Source organism: Xenopus laevis, chromosome 1S (assembly GCF_017654675.1).
Source record: "Xenopus laevis strain J_2021 chromosome 1S, Xenopus_laevis_v10.1, whole genome shotgun sequence".
NCBI classification, from domain to species: Eukaryota; Metazoa; Chordata; class Amphibia; order Anura; family Pipidae; genus Xenopus; species Xenopus laevis.
This window is the reverse complement of record NC_054372.1, coordinates 169,734,654-169,753,623: the sequence shown is the minus strand read 5'-3', so window position 1 is coordinate 169,753,623 and position 18,970 is coordinate 169,734,654. Positions and strand designations below refer to the sequence as shown.

Genomic DNA, 18,970 nt, shown 5'->3' with positions numbered 1-18,970 from the left:
AAAGTAATAGGAAACCAACAGACCCAACAGTCATGACATGCATGCTGCTGATTCTGTGTAATTCAATCATTAATTGAAGCTTGTTCCAAATAATAGCAGTGTGGAGTTCAGTTAGTGAGCTCATTCATTCTGTGAAAAAACAAGTGTCAATTACGGCCCTTATTTAAAGAAGTAAAATGGCTCGTTCCAGACATTGTTCAGAACAGTGGACTTTAATTAAAAGTGGATTGGAGTAGTGAAAATGTATGCAGAAAATGATAGGCTGCTCAGCTAAAATCATTTATATAGCACCGACAAGTTATGCAGTGCTTTGAAAGATTTCAAATGCTTTAAAATGGCAACCAAAACCTGAAATAAGGGGAAGAAAGCAGAAAGCTACCATTCAACTGGATAGAAAAATAGCCAAAACGGCAAAGTCAATTGGAAAGAGTAGGTTCAACACAAGCCATATTTACTGCACTCATATTGAACAAGGTGGTATAGTGTCCAATTAGTGTCTCAAAGCATTTACTACACACATGTATCAGAATGCTATTATTCTGAAGACAACTGTAAGTAGGAGAACTCAGTACAGATGACAGGCCACCGAGACACTCATAGGGAGCTATGCTAGGCACAGTTTGACCTATCAGCCAATCATTTTTGACAACCAGATTAAGCACATGCTCCCTAGAATGCTTGTCACTGGTCTGGGGGGTACATTAAACTATACCCCCAAAATGAACACTTAAGCAACAGATAGTTTACATCATATTAAGTGGCATATTAATGAATCTTACCAAACTGGTCTATATATTTAAGTACATCTTGTCCTTTTACATCTCTTGCCTTGAGCCACCATTTCATGATGGTCTGTGTGCTGCCTCAGAGATCACCTGACCAGAAATACTGCAGCTCTAACTGTAACAGGAAGAAGTGTGGAAGCAAAAGACACAACTCTGTTAATTGGCTCATGTGACCTAACATGTATGGTTTGTTTGTGTGCACAGTGAATCCTACCATCCCAGGGAAGGGAACAGCCCTTATTAAAATGGCAGATAGAACACTGACCTCTCACCCCCCTACAATTTACCTTTATTCAAGTGCAACATTAAAGCAGGTAATATTGAATAGTGATAATTTTGAAGGAGACCGGAATTCTTCCTCACATCTCCCAGACTTCAGTTGTGCAAATCTTTGGCTCCTGGATGCAGTCAGAGCTGGAGATATACAGTAGCTAGTTTTGAGCACACAAGTACCTGCCTAATACCAATTTAAAGTTTCCCTTTTCTGGATTATTTTTTGGGAGCCGCCCCTAGTTGAGCAGTTGACCACATGTACTGCAAATGTGAAGTAGCACTTCTAGAGAATGGGTAACATTATGAAAATGGGTATAAAAGGGGTAGGTAGTACTCAAAGCATTGTCCATTATTTCCCAACTCTTCCCAGTAGCATATTATCCTCTAAACTGCAGCAAATAGCTGAATTGGAATACAATATTTTGATAACATTTCTCAATCTGTTTGGTTAAGTTCATGGACTGGAATCCTTGTAGCAAGGAATATCAAATGTGGAACATTTACCTAAAAACACACGGAATATAAAGCTTAAGAGAAAAAATGGCAAATAATGTAAGTTTAGCAAGAGAAACAAGAATGGGATCCATGATATTTCAGCACAAACACTTCCCAGGAGAAAACAAACATTACACACGCCATTTGCCAAATGTGGACCTGTCACCCAGACATAAAAATCTGTATAAGTAATTTTCGAATTAAACATGAAATCCAATTTCTATTTATTATTAAAGTATTCATAGCTGTTGTAAGCTCATTGAAACATCTCAGCTGTCAATCAAATATTGTCTGCCCCTCCTCTATGCCCTGGGCATAGAGGCGGGGCAGACAATTACTTTCACTTTCCATTCAGCACTTCCGAGTGGTCACTGCTCTCCCCACATTCCCCCAGTTCTCTTCACTGTATAATAGAGTTGCCAGGGCATGGGGATGGATATTGGGTCCCCTATTCTGGTGCACAAACAAGATTCTGAGATGATACAAGGCTTGTCTTAATAACAGTGTCCACAAAATGTCTCCTGCCTGCTTGCTATAATTATGAGTTCCCAGACTGAAGGAAACAAGATTCAAATAATTTATATAGTGTAATTATACTTCATTTTGCTTGACTAATGTGATAATAGGATTGAGTATTTTTTTGGGGTGACGGGTCCCCTTAAAAAAAAAAAAAAAAACACATTTACACAATGTGTGTGAAAAGAGGTTTATTAAATGCCTTTTCAAAACAGGTCTATGATCTTGGTCTCTCCTTCTTCCCTTTGTACAAGGCCAGCAGAGAGACATTGGCTACTTTAACCACCTTGAATCGGACACCAGGAATGTCACCAACAGCATGACCGGCACGTCCAAATCCTGCCACCAGAACCTCGTCGTTTTCCTGCAGATTACACAAGTCAGTCAGTGTGGAAATGTAGAAAATTTAAAAAGTGAAAAAGTCTGATGTATAAAGATGCTTTTTAACATTCAGTGGCAGATTTATCAAGAGTCTTTTTATGGTCAAAACTGTCAAATTTGACTAGGGAACTGTTAAAATTCAATGAGTTTTAAAAAAAAAAAAAAAAAAAAAAGTTAAAATTTATTACGCTCTGGTCCTTTAAGAACTAAAATTAGACTATGCACTACCTAAAACCTGCCGAATATAAAAGTTTAGGCAATATAAAAGTTTAGGCAATGATTTCATGCCCTTATATTAGGCTAAACATTACACAGATTACTGGCAACGTTTTCATGTACCGTTCTCTGCAGTCCCTGCAAGACAAGCTCACTCACCTCAATAAAATTCAGACAACCGTCATTTGGTACGAAAGCTGTGATTTTCTTGCCATTTTTAATCAGCTGCACTCGGACGCACTTCCTGATAGCAGAGTTAGGCTGCTTAGCCTCTACACCACTGAAGAGAAGGAAAAACAAAAGTGTTTCAATATCTTGCTCACATCTCACACACATACTGAAAAGATCGCAATCACATCACAAACTATACCTAATAGAATAAGCAGTTCTGCCCAAATATGTCTCCCTGCCTGATTACAACTCATTCTGTAGCACAAACTTTCCCTGATAAATTAACGCAACCGGCCTTCATGCAGTGCAGGAGTGGCCATACTTTACTAATGCGAAGTCTACTTTTAGTCATGATTTCCCATTATCTACAATCATCCACAAAAGCATTGTTAGCATTCTGTTCCATGGAAAATATTATTTAAATAATGATTTATGAGAAAATATATATTGCATTATTTGACTAAAACTATTTCTTATGTAATCTTAACATAATAAATATCTAAATGAAAATGTTATGTTTATTGACAGTGCCTTGAGATCTACAGCTAAAGATCTCCCGATCTACCTTTTGGGCACCCCTGATGTAATGCAAAAGGACTCGTGTGTTGTATATGAAAGTGGTAAGTACCTATGGTTTGGCCAGTGCTCCAGCAAGAATACTGGTTTTTGATCACATGACTTCACAGTATTTTAGGAGAAGGAAACCCTGTAGAAATAAAACCCTGTTCCCCCCCCACCTCCCTGCCCCTGGGGAAATGCCCCATACTTTATACTTACTTCTCGTCGCAGATTCTGGCAGCGGACTTCACGGCATCCATCTTCCGTGTCCTCTGTAAGTGGACTGGGAGATCAGCAATCTCTGTCAATGTCGGCGCATGCGCAGTTGTCGAAAATCTGCAAAGTGCTCCAACTGCGCATGCGCCGACTTACCGATTTCCCAGTCAGCTTACTGAGGACCTGGAGGAAGTCTGCTGCCAGAATCTGCGACGAGGGGCAAGTATAAAGTATGGGGCATTTTCCAGGGTGGGGAGAGGTCTACGTGGGGTGTGGGTTTTTTCTGCAGGGTTCCCTTCTCCTTTACGAGAGAGGTAGTTACAAAGGAGATTCCCACTGATTTTCCCCCTGCACCTTTGTCAGCTCCAGCAATAGAACGCTCTTGATGTGAATATGTTTACTAGACCTTATGAGCCCTCTGCCCATTGTTATACAGCTGTGATATGGCAAAATTCTGAAATAAAAACACTTTTGGTGAATATGATCCCTAGAGATCGAGTGGCTAAGCTATGTAGCTCTCCAATGGGTAAAAGGTGGCATATAAATATAAAACTGCATTTTCTTATGTCGATAAACTATTCACTTAATTATTTTTAAAATACAGGACAATTTTTTAACATCTAGTGGTAAAAAAACATTAATATTTATGCTATAAACAATTATCTGTATCATACATTAAGTTTATCTGTACATTATCTTATCATAAATTAAATATACTGAACAATTAAAGGTTTGGTCGGTCACTAAAACATTATTAACATGAATTTATATAGCGCCAACATATAGCGTAGCACTGTAAAGTAAATGTGATTATACAACTTAATGACAAGAATTATATCGAGTTACATACATCACAATCAATACAGGTACAAAAAGGTGAGGAAGGCCCTATGCATAGGCATACAGTCTAAAGGGAAGGGAGTAATACACAAGGTGTGGGAGTGGGCAAGATCGAATTAAGTGGGTGAGAAATGTGGTATTGTATGTGGTGTTACGTTTGGTAGTTAAGCAGAGTGAGGGTAGGCTTCTCGAAAGAAGTGCGTTTTCAGAGATTTCTTGAAAGCAGAAAGGTTGGGAGAAAGTCGGACAGACCGTGCGAGAGCGTTCCAGAGGAGGGGTGCAGCCCTTGCAAAGTCTTGAATGCAAGCATGTGAGGAGGTAATGAGAGAAGAGTTGAGTAGCAGGTCAGTAGAGGAGCGTAGTAAGCGGTTGGGTGAGTATATAGAGATGAGTTCAGAGATGTAGGGTGGGGCAGAGTTATGAAGTGCTTTGAATGTCAGTGTCATTAATTTGAATTTGATTCTGAAAGGTAACGGAAGCCAGTGCAGTGATTGACAGAATGAGAGGCAGAGGAGGAGCGGTTGCTGAGGTGTATGAGCCTCGCAGCAGTGTTCATTATGGACTGGAGCGATGACAGTCTATGGAGGGAAAAGCCAATTAAAAGAGTTACGGTAGTTAGACGTGATATGACGAGAGAGTGAATTAGAATTTTGGCAGCATCTTGGGTGATAAATGATTGTATTTTGGATATGTTCCTTAGGTGGAAGTGACATGATTTAATAAGTGACCGGATATTAACATGCTCTGATTTAGGCATTAAAGCCAGAACCATTATCAGAAACCCCGAAAGCACCTAACAGGTGTTTATTCTGGAGGGAGAGAGGATGAGTCAGTTTGGGAGGGAAATATGATGGACCTCATGAAGGAGAAATCAACAGATGCTTCCACACAGGGCTGAAAACAAAGCTCCACTGACTGGATCTGCTTCACACTGACATACAGATGTATATCCCAGTGAAAAGGAACACTTGTAACAACCTTTTTAAAGGAACAGTAACACCAAAAAATTAAAGGGTTTTAAAGCAATGACAACATAATATAGTGTTGCCCTGCACTGGTAAAAGCTGTGCGTTTGCTTCAAAAAGACTACTATAGTTTATATAAACAAGCTACTGTGTAGCCATGGGGGCAGCCATTCAAGGCAGAGGTTGCACAGATAAGTTTGAAAGGATCCAATTGTATACTACAGAGCTTATCTGTTACCTGCTGTGTATCCTGTGCCTTTTCTCCTTCAGCTTTGAATGGATGCCCCCATGGCTACACAGCAGCTTCTATATATAAACCATAGTATAGTTTTGGAAGCACACAGACACCAGTTTTTCCACAGCAGTACAACAGTACATATTTTCATTACTTAAAAACAATTGCTTTTTTTTTGGTGTTACTGTTCATTTAAGCAGAATGCCAGCTAAGAATTATAAGGCTGCAAACATCTGCTTTTCTTTTCAGTCTATTAGCCACCAGCATATATATAGGGGAGCATACTTACACTTTTTCCAGGACAATTCCTTTAGCATGAGAAGCACCTCCAAATGGGTTGGCCTTCAGAGCTGTGCCCAGATTAGCTTTCTTGTACTGCTTATCATGCCATTTCTGCTCACGGCGGTGGTTGCGGAGCTTTCTTGCTGTGCGAAGACCACGGCACTTGCCTAAAACCCACATAAAAGAACATATAAGCCTATAGAACTATACTAAAGACTGTGCACAACATTAAGCACTAAAACCAAAATAAACAACCTCTTATATAGGTGTAATTTATGGAATTCTGCAGTACATGCGATTCAAGCATATCCTGTGAGATTCCAATCTACATAAAAAATGATTTTTAACTAGATTGTGCCCCTAAAAAGTTACTTTGACAACAACAGGTGCCAGTGAGTGAAAGGAATTCCCATCCATTACAAATACTCAGCCAGACATCTACTACCCACCGCAATCAATAAACTAACCAAGTTCCTGCCACTAAATTCTTTCTGAAATCATAATTTTGAACTTCTTTGCAGGAATAAAAAAAAATATCCACAGGCATAAATTCATAGTTTTGCCCCCCATTTTTACATTATATAAAGCAGTGGACTGCATTCAGTGAATACAAGTGCCTTGATGATGCCTCTCCCGACATTAAATGAAGAACGTTCCTATTTGATCAGCAAATGAATGAGCAGTTGGGATATTGGGTGCAGGGATTAAATGTATGTCAGTACAAAATCTATTAGTGGAACAGACCAGGTAGACACAGTAATCTGCTGAAAAAGATGCCTTTTTATTTGACACTCAAGTTGACAAATGGTATTTTTGCTCGAAACATATAGTGTCAAATAAAAAGGCATCTTTTTCAGCAGATTACTGCGTCTACCTGGTCTGTTCCACTAATAGGTTTTGTACCGACTACTAGTACCGTGAACAGGGAACAGCGACAGACCGCAAGGGTTAAAAAGCTATGGGAGAAACATCACATCCAGTGGAAACAACTTCACTTCTACATGTATGTCAGTCTAGACATAACTATGAAGCATTATCCTGAATAACAGGACTTCATCACAAGCCAGTCTCTGGCCCAATAAAAGTGGCTAAAGGACTTCAAAGCATGCGAGTGGGGTTAACACGATTACTCAGAGTGACTGCAATGCCTCCAGTATATGGGCCAGGCAAGGTATATGGGGACCCCCCAATGGTAAGCTACAAAAACTATTATCTGTATCACACATTGAATTAAAAACATTTAAAGGTCCACTGAAATACAATAGTCTAAGCCTGTGACACACCATCAATTACTCAATAGATAAGAGTGAGTTGTAGTTCAAACCAGCTGGAGGATCACAAGTTGTGCAGCCCCAATGTAAAGATCTATGAATATATATATATATATATATATATATATATATATATATATATATATATATATATATATATATATATATATATATATATATGGATCACGTTACCCAGTTAAATGTCTCCCGTTGATTTAAAGGGGTGGTTCACCTTTAAGGTAACTTTTATTAGGTAATAGAACAGCCAATTATTTATTTTACAGTTATTTGCCTTTTTCTTCTAACTCTTTGCAGCTTTCAAATGGGCATCACTGACTCCCTTCTAAAAAACAAATGCTCTGAAGGCTACAAATGTATTGTTACTTTTTATTACTGATCCTTCTATTCAGGCCTCTCCTATTCAAATCAGTGCATGGTTGCTAGGGGAATTTGGACCCTAGTTACCAGATTGGTTAAGATGCAAATTGAAGAGCTGCTAAATAACTCAAAAACCTTAAAGGGGAACTATCGTGAAAATCTAATTTTCCCAGCGGATGGATAGGATGAAAATAATAATATTCTTAAATATATTCATTTAACAGAAATGCTTACTTTTTGAAAGGCATTCAATAATATTACAGTGAGTTAGAATGCTTTCTCTGAGAGCCAGTTCAAGCAATTGCTGAATGGGAGTGGCTATACCCCCACTGTGATGTCACATAGCAACTAGCGAAGTCCCACCCTCTTCATGCTGAATTCAAAGCATCCACACACCAACTGCATTCTCTGGAATCTCATTCTGAGAATAGCAAGGCTGTTATACTTTTATAGTGTGAAAATGCTGATATTATTGGCAGAATGAGATTTTTGCATTCTCCCAGATCAAAGGAAGGACAGAGCTTGGTAAATATTGTACAGATATAAAAAAAAAAAAGGGTATTATGCACCTACTTTTTGCACATTGCACCTCACATGTTTCATATGTCTCTGTAGGTCAATAACAACCAGCCAGCAATTCACTTTGAACAGGCTACTTACTAAAAGGTGCAAAATATGGGTAATTGAACTGGTACAAATTAGCACCTTTGTTTGAAATCACCCTGTCTATAAATGTATTTGTGTGACAGTGCGTTTGTGTATGTTTTAGTCTCCCAGTAATTTTTTGTGTATAAATCTGTGTCTTTGTGTGTTCCCATTTTTTTTTGTGTTGTCAATGTGTTTTAGAGGAACAGTAATATCAAAATATGACATGTTAATAAATGTACTGTTGCCCTGGGGTGTTTGCTTCAGAAACAGAGCCATGGAGCAGCCATTCAAGTTGAACTAGGGCTATAAGGTTCAGGTTTAGTAGCAGATACGCTCTGTACAAATTGGCCCAAGAAGCAATCAGGGAACAGGTGCTGCTGGACTAGGAGGGCCTTCCTGAATGGACTCACTGCCCTGGAGATGTGCAACCCTAGCAAGAGTCTAGAGTGCTACTTGTGGGAAGAGGAGACAACCCATTAGTACTGCCTGTGTTCCTTCAATGCTGCCTAAGGCTCTGCGCTCAGTTTCTGGAAGCTTGGTTTTCCCGCCTTACTATGCCAGCCTATGGGCTCCTAGGGATCTCCCCTTTGCATGAGGCCCGTGCCTCTTACTGTCACTAAAGCTTTCTGAATGTACTCCTCCTGCTGGAGCCGGGATGGTTACTCCTATCACTCACACTCACCCCTGCCATGCTTACCTTCTACTCTCACACTCACCCCTGCCACTCCTATCTCTCACACTCACCCTGCCACTCCTATCTCTCGCACACTCACCCCAGCCACTAATATCTCACTCACACTCACCCCAGCCACTCCTATCTCTCGCACACTCACCCCAGCCACTAATATCTCACTTACACTCACCCCAGCCACTCCTATCTCTCTCACACTCACCCATGCCATAATAAAAAGTTGCAACTTCAAGCATTTATACCAACATCTCTAAAAAAAGACGTGTATGCAACTTTTAAGCGCCTCCCATATTGAAACTGACCTAAACTTAAGATTACTAGTGAATCTTCACTAGGCACAACCGAACGCTAACAAATATTCGCTATGAAATGGTCGCACTGAAAAAGTATCGATAGCGAAAAGTCGCCAGCGTTTGGCGCCCAGGATGCAACTTCAAATTTTAGTGAATTAGCGTAGTGGTAACAAATTTGAATACACTGCCTGATTAATGTTTGGCCAAAAGTGGCAAATAAGTAAGTCATCAAAAGAAAACATCATATTTTTAGAAAACACATTCTGCCAAATCTAAAATGGGTAAATATATCTTTGTATGGCAAAGCAGCAACACTACCCTAAACTTAGTTTTTTTATATAATTTCTGAAAATCATCACAAAGTTTGCATTTTACCTCATTATATACACCCCACATTTGTAACTTACCAGCATAAAGCATCCTAAATATGAACACATAAAATTCACTAAGCGCCGAACGCTAGCGTTACTTCGCTAGCGTTTGTCATTTTCGTTACTGCGCAAATTCACTAACTAACGCTGGCGTAGTTTCGCTAGTGTTACTTCGCACCCTTATGCCTGGCGAAGTTTCGCTAGCGACGTAACTACGCAAATTCACTAACGCGCGCAGTGTACTGAACGCCACCTTTTACGCTAGACTTCCTTCGCCACCTCAGACCTGGCGAAGCGCAATAGAGTAGATAGGGATTGTTTCAGAAAAAGTAAAAAAAAAAAGGTGATAGGCTGAAAAAGATCGAAAAAATTTTGGGGCTCCCCTCCTTCCCCCCTACATTTCCTGACTCATGGCAACTTACCTAGACAGTGGGCACATGTGTAGGGCAAAATAAAAATTTTATTGATGATTTGAAGGTTTTCTAGCCATTTGTAGTGCTGATACGTATTCCTCCATTGAAATTTGAATTTCGCGGCCGTATGCAAATTAGACTTCGCTAGCGTAACTTCGCTTTACTTAGCGAATCAACGCTAGCGCAACTTCGCAACCTTACGCTACCCCTGAGCGCAACTTCGGATTTTAGTGAATTTGCGAAGCGCTGGCGAAGTGTGGCGAAGTTACGCCTGGCGCAACTACGAATCTTAGTGAATTTGCCCCATAGGGTCTACTGAATAGTTTGATGCCTTAATGCATAGATTTACCAAACCATGTGGCATACAGAGACCCCCAAATTCAAATAGTACATATAAATTTTCACATGACACTGACTGTTACACTATAAGCACCCGGCACGTGCATTACCCTAGAAAACCATATATTTTCTGAAAGTAAATATTCCAACTAATCTAAAACGGGTAAATATTTATTGCCACTACAAACTACCAAACTGCAAAATTATGCTAAACATAATGCCCTTTATTAAATTTCTTTAAATCATCACAAAGCTTGCATTTTACCCCATTATTTACCCCACATTTCGTAACATATCAGCATAGGGGCTGAACTACATGGTGCAACTTCTTCAGATCCGACACTCTAAGAGGAAGCGCATGCAACAAGACCGGTGCGCCGAATATAATGTAAGTAATAAAAATATTGCACCTACAAACTGCATGCATCTGACATGACTGTTGGATGCAAATGCCGCACGTTGCGTCTTCATTCGACAGTAATTGAATGCATGCAGTTTGTAGGTGCGATATTTCTATTACTTACTGTACATTATATTCGGTGCATCCATCTTGTCGTATGTGCTTCCTCTCAGCGTGTCGGATCTGAAGAAGTTGCACCATGTAGTTCAGTCCTAAAGCATCCTAAATATGAACGCATGGGGTCTATGGAACACATTGATGCCCAATATGCATAGATTTACCAAACCATGTGGCGCACAGAGACCCCCAAATGGATATATAGCAGACAAAATTTACATGAGCAAAATTAAGTAACAAAGAACAGTGGTAAATGCGATAAAATCACGAAATCAATAAAATCCAATAAAACCACAAAAATCAATGCTTTTTTTTTTCCCGCCTAGTGTAATCAGCAGTCATAATCACTTTGACTATTTTAGCATGGGCAAATATGTTTTACGGAAAGAAACAAGCGAACAACACCTATGCAGAGCTGAAAATGCAATAAAACAGCTTAACATACAAAAAAATTGCTAAATATGCACAAACTCACTAAAATTGCGAAATAATCAGCAAAATAACATACAAAAGGTATTGTGCAGTACTGTACGCTATTCACAAGGGCAATAAAACATTTTTTTCAGGCAAAAAAAAATTATACAATAAGAAAAAAAAACAACAAAATAGTGTGCGTATGCGTGTGTACAATTCTCAAAATTACGTGTTATGTTCGTGTGTGTGCGGGTACAAGTGTGTGAGTATGTGACCCCCCCGATCCCCAAAAATGTATGTGTGTGTAATAAGTGTGTGTTTGTGTGTGTGTATGTGTAACACTAACCTGGAAAACACATGACAATCTATTGGGGTTGCAGGAGGGGGTCCCACGAAGAGTAGTAGTAGTCTTCAGTGAAGATCCAGGGACTGGGTGGTGCTGCAGGTATAGGTAGCACAGGCAGCAGCAGGACACGTAGAAATCACGTGCCTGCTGCTACCTTGGAGCCCCTGAGCGATTGCGTCCCAGGGGCCTCTCAATACCCCACTTTGCTTATTTCCTAGCGGCAGGGGAACAAGCTGGGAGCAGTCCCCCCTTCTGTAGCCATCACCCCTACTGTAGTCAGTCCCCCTCTGTAGCCAGCCCCCCTGCAGCCAGCCACCTCCTGCAGCCGCCCCCTGCAACCAGTCTCACCCTGCAACCAGTCTCACCCACCTGTAGCCAACCTCACCCACCTTCAGCCAGCCCCCCTGCAGCAGCCTTCTCTCCCCTGACTCATCCTCATCCCCCTCCACCCCCCCTGCAGTCAGCCAACATCGTAGTTTTTACAAGTTTTACTCAGTTACATGAAGACTTTTGCTCTCCGTCTGAAACTCCCCCTCCCTCCCAGAAACGAGGCAGTAGGAAATAAAGGTGGACTTGCTAAACGTGTGTAAATCCCAGCCGCACATTAGTCTGTATGCCAGCACTGAGACGCACAAATGTTACATAAGCACAAAATGAAACCGGAGCAGCAGCACATTCACTACTCGCGTCTCAGTGCTGGCATACAGACTAATGTGCGGCTGGGATTTACACACGTTTAGCAAGTCCACCTTTATTTCCTACTGCCTCGTTTCTGGGAGGGAGGGGGAGTTTCAGACGGAGAGCAAAAGTCTTCATGTAACTGAGTAAAACTTGTAAAAACTACGATGTTGGCTGACTGCAGGGGGGGTGGAGGGGGATGAATCTCACGGGAGAGAAGGACCGTGTTACAGTCTACCTTTCTTTCCTAGCTTTATACAGTTTCTGATTGACAGCTCTGACTGCCAATGAGATAGAGAACAGTTGTTATGCAGAAAAACTCGACTCCGACGCCAGAGCTAGCCAGAGGCAGGTAGGAGAGAAGCAGCTGGCATGGATTCACTAGAAAGACTGCAATATTTTAAAAACTGTAAACATTTTTTAATACATTATATTTAGACATTTGAATAACTTCATGTAATGATTGTTTTTACCAATTTTTAATTTCGCGATAGTTCCCCTTTAAATAATAACAAATTGCTAATTATCTCAGAATATCACTCCCTACATTATACTAAAAGTTATCTCAAAGGTGAACAACCCCTTTAAAATCATCCCCCTCACCCCGTGATACACAAGGGCCCCGGCCCCTCTCTGCTCCTCCATAGAAGCTCCAGTTGTCTTGTAGTTAATGAGTGAATGTCTGGCAGGCAAATGCTAGAAGAGGAGTCAGCCATAAGCATGGCGCTGTGCCGCATGCATGGAACCCGCCTCGTGCTTCTATAGCGACATCGCTAACGCCTTATTAGCGTCCAATCCGCGCTCGGGTGTTACTGCAGGGCCCACACTCCGGCTACCGCCATCGTAGCTCCCCTTAAGGCGCAAATAAGAGCTTCAATCCGCAGAGCCTCACTCACCCATCTTGACTGCGTCAAGGCCGACTACGGAAAGAGCGAATCCCACAAGCCACCGGGAAACACTGCTGCACGCAGGACCCCGCCTTAGCTGTCTACCTTAATGCCTGAACCAAGGCGAGGGCTTCTTTTCATTAAAAATCCCTCTGTTTAACAAGAAACATTCAACGTCACCGTAATGCGAAACTATGTGTATTTATTATAATGTATAAAGATTAGCTTGAATGAACTATAACGGATTTCTATGTAGGCAAATAGGTGCCTCTGAGAAGACTACAACTCCCATGATGCAATGCGAGCGTTTTAGTGTTACTTTTTATCGTGACGTAATCTCCGCTTGTGGCGAACAAATTAGCGATGTGCTGGTGTGACAGTGATGGGAACGTGGAACTGATTATGTTCTATTAGTTTATAATGGATAATGTGTGTATTAAACTTTACACAGTTGATTGCTCATACAGCCACATAACTTTGCCGGGGATTTTTTTTTATTATTTTAGAGGATTACATACCTCCCAATATTTTGGGAATAAAAAGAGGGACAAAACAATTTGCAATTTTTTTTACCACGCCCATTTTGGTGGCCATACCCCCTAATTACCATGTTCCTTTTACAAAATTTGGCAGGTTATGAAAGTTTGAACATGTTTCTGTGTTTTTTTCCAGTTATTACAGTTTTGCTAATGAAGGTGAATTGCCCTTTAAGCTGTGAGTCTAACTTCTCCCAAAAGCCAATTAAATTAGGAACTTGTTTCTTTTTCTGGCTGTTCAGTGCAGAGAAAAACCTGGACTTTCCAGTACAAATGAGGAACTGTGGGTTGAGCTGTCAAAGACGGACTGTCCCTCTTAAACCAGGACAGTTGGGAGGTATAGTTAAGGTTGCCAACCGGTCGGTATTTTACCTTCCTGGCCGGTAAAAATGATGGCTGATCCCAATGTTCTTAATAGGGAAAAAATATAAATATATAGGAAGACCGGTATTTTTTTCGGGAAAAGGTGGCCACCCTAGGTATAGTGAACCCGTATTTATTAAGTTATCAGGGAGTTACATAAATATCTAAAGCAGGTCTGGACTGAGATTCAAAATAGGCCCTGGCATTTCAAGTAGACAGAGGCCCAAACAGGCCACACAGCAGCCCAAACAGCCCCCCACCAGCCCAATAAGTAGTGACTATGTAGGGACCTATATGATATCCTATCCCGTGACCGTTGGGGTTATCCAATGCCCTATGCACCTGAGTGGGTTTATGACGAAGTAGAGAAGAATTTGGAAGAATGGCTTTATGGAGAACTTTTAAAGAAAACAGATGTGGGACCCAAGGGATTGTTTCAAAGCGATCCACAGAAGCGGCAGCGTGACATGGTCTTCCTCTGTGACACCCTTAGCGAATGGTGGTATGGGCGTACCATCTTAAAGCACCATGTTAAAAGTTGTGGGAAGTTTCAAGAGGACCGCTTCTTCAGCTTGTCAACCACTCTGCCTAATGGAGGGAAGGTAGAGAAGCCTCACCCTTCCTACTATTTATCCTACGAACACACCCTGGAGAAGTATGGGGTGAATGTTTGAGCTGTCCACAGTGGTTCCGGCTGGACCCTGTGTGTTGTAATATTTTCAGTATGCCTCTAAGAGTGAGAATTCCTCTTAGAGAAGATTTGTTTACCCTTGAGGACGTCGTTTGATTGCCCCAAGTTTCGGGCCTTCTTCATTGTTCTTCAAGATTGATGCCCCAAGTTTTGGGCCTTCTTCATTGTTTTGTTCACTCATGGTTCCATTTCTGGACTTCTGAACATTGTCTGGAACTTGTAAATAGTTGGGTTCATGAGACAAAGACTGCTGAGCCCCCACCAAAACTCTTCTACCTCTAACTACTCGCTGAGTAGCACCTTTATTCTTTCCCTTACTACTCCCCAAGTGGCTCTCAGTGACTTTGTACACTTGGGTAGGGGGGGGTGTGATATGGAATAAAGCTTTTGGTTATGGCGGGGTCATGTAACTCAACTGCAATGAAAATGAGTGTTCATTTGTGAAAAGAAATCTATGCTAATTTTTCTTTTCAGCCAAGCCTGTGCCTGGACCTCCTGATACACTATGGATGGTTCAAGTATCGTAAGTTAAGTGCCTGAGTGTTCCTTTAAGGACCTCATGAATGTAATAAAATTATGCAACTGATGTTATTTGCACTGAAACTTATCCAATACAGTATTGCACTTTTGCTCTTTACTGTTCTTTTCTCCACAGTACCCATTGTTACCAGGTATTCCTCAGGAGAGAATACCAGAAGAGTGATGTTCAATGGTATTGTTGGTTTGCACTTATATATTCACTTTGTTACTATTGTGTCTATATCATTTCACCATTGTCGGGACGAAATGGATTTTTCCCCCGGGTGTATGTAGGGACCTATAGGATATCCTATCCCTATAGAGTTAATCCCCTACCTCTTGTATGTAGTTCTTTTTTCCCTTGTTATTGGGCCAAGCCCTTGTAACTGGTAAAGTGTAACACCCACACCTATTGGACAAAGAGTGTAATGACACTCCCCTGCCACACTGCTATATAGTGTTGTGCAGGGAGTGTCCTCTTTCTCTTTGGCTCCTGGTGCTGCTGCTAGGTGAATCTCCACTGAGCCTGGGATCACCATAGGTCCCAGTAAGCATTTACCCCAGAGGGACCTGACACCTTTGGTGCTAAGTCGGGGACCAGGTAAACCCCGTGAACGAGGACCAGCTAAAATAGTAAGATCTTGTTATAGTTCTCTCTAGGAGAGAAAGACAGAGAGGTGTAGCAGAAAGAGCAGTTGTCGCTCCAACGAGGATTGTAGTAGGGAGTAGCTTCCCACAAGGCCTGTTTGCCTTTAGAGCAGGGAACTCAGTTGATAGGCATCTAGGTGAGCAAAGGACTACCTGTACCCTACCTGATAGATCCCGATCCCCTCACTGTGCAACGTCGGTTGAACTGGGAATTGATGTACACCTATCTGCAATATCTTTTGGGAGTCGCACCTGTTTGACTGTGAACCTTGTACTGTCCAAAGTGATTCCACCTGCTGTGTCCTCCGTATATTTGTAAGTAAACCTGTGGTCATTTGCCTCTGGCATAATAAATCTGTGCTCCTGTTTTACCTTTTTAAAGAACCTCCTGGCGTCCATTATTCTATTTTGCACTTATATGCCTGTGAGTTGTAGTTCAACTACAGTTTAAAGGGGAAGCTTCCATTTGGCGAAGGCTCTGCCCTGGGTGAAGATTCGCAATGTAACCCATGCTCACTACCTAGCTGGTCACCCTTAACTTCTAATTGGCAGATTAGGCCAAGAAAGCGTTACAACTGTCTATGGCAACTTACAGTAGCTAGGGTTGCCACCTGGCCGGTATTTTACCGGCCTCGCCGGTAAAAATGATGATTGATCCCAATGTTATTAATAGGGAAAAAAGATAAATATATAGAAAGGCCGGTATTTTTTTCCAGAAAAGGTGGCAACCCTAACAGTAGCCTCTCTGGCATTTGCCCGAATCCATTGCCAGTCCGGGCCTGATCTAAAGGATTCAGTGTGGTTTTACAGCTCATGGAACTCTTTAAACGGGTGGTTCATCTTTAATGCATCTTTTAATATGTGTATAGTATGACCAATTCTAAGCAGCTTTTCAATTGGTCTTCATTATTTATTCTTCTATTTTTGTTTTATCATTTGCCTCCTTCTGACCAGCTTTCAAATGGGAGTCACTGATCCCATCTAAAAAATAAACTAATGCTCTGCAAATGCATACCTCCCAACTGTCCCTTTTTCGGAGGGACAGTCCCTCTTTTGACAGCTCAACCCGCAGTCCCTCATTTGTACTGGAAAGTCCCTATTTTCTCTGCACTGACACAGCCAGAAAAATAAACAATGTTTCTCACTTAATTGGCATTTAGGAGAGCACAGAACAGCTAAAAGGTGCAAATAAGATACTTTGTAACAATTTTGAGACACAAAAAAAACAGTTTAGATAAGGAGAAATATTTTCAAACTTTCATAACCTGCCAAATTTTGTAAAATGAACATGGTAATTAGGAGGTGTGGCCACAGAAAGAGGAGCTATGCAAATGTTTTGTTATTGCTACTATGATTACTCATTTTTCCTATGAATAGTCCAGTCTTTTATTCAAATCAATGCATTGTCGCTAGGGTAATTTGGACCTTAGCAACCAGATGAGTGAAACTGCAAACTGGAGAGCTGCTGAGCAAAAAGTTTAACAACTCCAAAACCTCAAATAATAAATCTAATTGCAAATTGTTTCAGAATATCACTCTTTACATCATACTAAAGGTTAACTCAAAGGTGAACAACCCATTTAAGATGTGTGTATATATATATATATTTGTATAGGGACCGGGTACAACATTTTTATTTAAAAAACTGTAAATTTGTTGTCCTAAATGACACCACTAAGCACCAATAATAAAAATATTTAAAATGATATGATTTACAGGTTATGTAGGGCTCTGTATTAATTTGGGGGTAGACAAAGAAAAGTTACCAAGCAGTGCGATGCCTGTAACAAAGCACAAGGCTGCACGGATAAAAGGCAGCTTCTGGACAAAGGGGGCACACAATTCTGGAATATGATAATCGGGGTTCAATTGTTTTATTGTTCATGTCCAATTAACTAGCAAACAGTGGCATACACCTTTATAAAATATCAGCTACTCAACCCACGGCCATTAAAATCACTCCCCTGGTGTCTTTGTGCTGCACCCTGAGAATTCCCCTGCCCCCGCACACTCTAAGGGGCCCATTTACTAAGGGTCGAAGTGAATTTTCGAATTCAAAAACTTTGAATTTTGAAGTAATTTTTGGGTACTTCGACCATTGAATAGCCCAAAATTCGATTCGAATTGAAAAAACTTTGAAAATTCAACCATTTGAAAGTACTGTCTCTTCAAAAAAACTTCGACACTTCGCCACCTTAAACCTGGCTAATTGCTATGTTAGCCTATGGGGACCTCCTAGAACCTATAGCCAGTATTTGGCTAAGTTTTTAGAAGTCAAAGTTTTTGTTTTTTTTGAAAATCATGTGATCGATTAAATCGTTCGATTCAAACGATTTCTACGTTCAATCAAACGATTTGAATTTGATCAAAAACTGCTAGATTTAATCAAAAAACTTTGACTATCAAATTTGTACAATTCGATGGTTAAATTTCAAAGTTTTACCACTTTGAAATTCGACCCTTAGTAAATGTGCCCCTTAGTCTAGTCAGCAAAGTTTTGATGTTGGACCTGTGATGTTGCTAAGAAGAAAAGGGAGATGGAGAGAGAGAGAGAGCAGTTAGTACAAAACTGGTTGAGCAGCTCATTATTAGACCTCTTTCCAGGGCTGGAACTGGGGGTACAACAAACAATCAATTATCCAGTACCTTTATGATAGAAGATACATTTTAGTGGGCATAATGTGTTCACCTTCACATGCTTGCCATCCTAAATCCATAGAGCTTGCAGCACTCCCAATTAACACCGCCTTTATTTCACATATACTGCTCCACTTGTGCTTGTAGATTATTTGGTGGCCAATGAGGATAAAAATCAAGAACAATCTTTAAAAACTTAATTTTAAGACCAAAAACCATACCTATATCAGTGGGTTTAATTCATATTCTTTATTTAAACCCCCAGGCACTAGGGTTCCCAACCTCCTAATTTATCCTGCTTCACATTTCAGTAACTGCTTAACCCTATCTCCTCCTTTTCTTGGTTTGTGGATATTTTGTAGTACCTGGAATCTTAGCTGTGCTACTGTGTGTCCTA

General features: G+C 40.7%; 1 protein-coding gene and 1 long non-coding RNA gene across 2 annotated transcripts in view; one reads left to right on the top strand and one right to left on the bottom strand.

Annotated features, from left to right (window-relative positions):
- Positions 1–2,245: 2,245 nt before the first annotated feature.
- Positions 2,246–13,343, bottom strand: rps23.S (ribosomal protein S23 S homeolog). Its single transcript, XM_018244398.2, has 4 exons — positions 13,189–13,343; positions 5,941–6,100; positions 2,826–2,946; positions 2,246–2,433 (listed from the first exon to the last, which is right to left on the bottom strand). The coding sequence occupies exons 1-4, from the start codon at positions 13,190–13,192 to the stop codon at positions 2,287–2,289; spliced, it is 432 nt and encodes a 143-aa protein (XP_018099887.1). The 5' UTR covers positions 13,193–13,343; the 3' UTR covers positions 2,246–2,286.
- Positions 13,344–16,212: 2,869 nt separating this feature from the next.
- The window catches only part of LOC121399511, a 14,344-nt gene continuing 11,586 nt past the window's right edge, over positions 16,213–18,970 (top strand). Inside the window, exon 1 of the long non-coding RNA XR_005965099.1 lies at positions 16,213–16,251. This is a non-coding gene — a long non-coding RNA (uncharacterized LOC121399511). The remainder of the gene's footprint in view (positions 16,252–18,970) is intronic.

Excerpts from the sequence above, each read along its gene's own strand:
- rps23.S (XM_018244398.2), bottom strand. Across the intron at positions 2,947-5,940 it reads GGAATTGTCCTGGAAAAAGT|TGGTGTAGAGGCTAAGCAGC; the intron begins GTAAGTATGCTC and ends CCTTCTCTTCAG. Across the intron at positions 2,434-2,825 it reads GTTGTCTGAATTTTATTGAG|GAAAACGACGAGGTTCTGGT; the intron begins GTGAGTGAGCTT and ends TGTAATCTGCAG.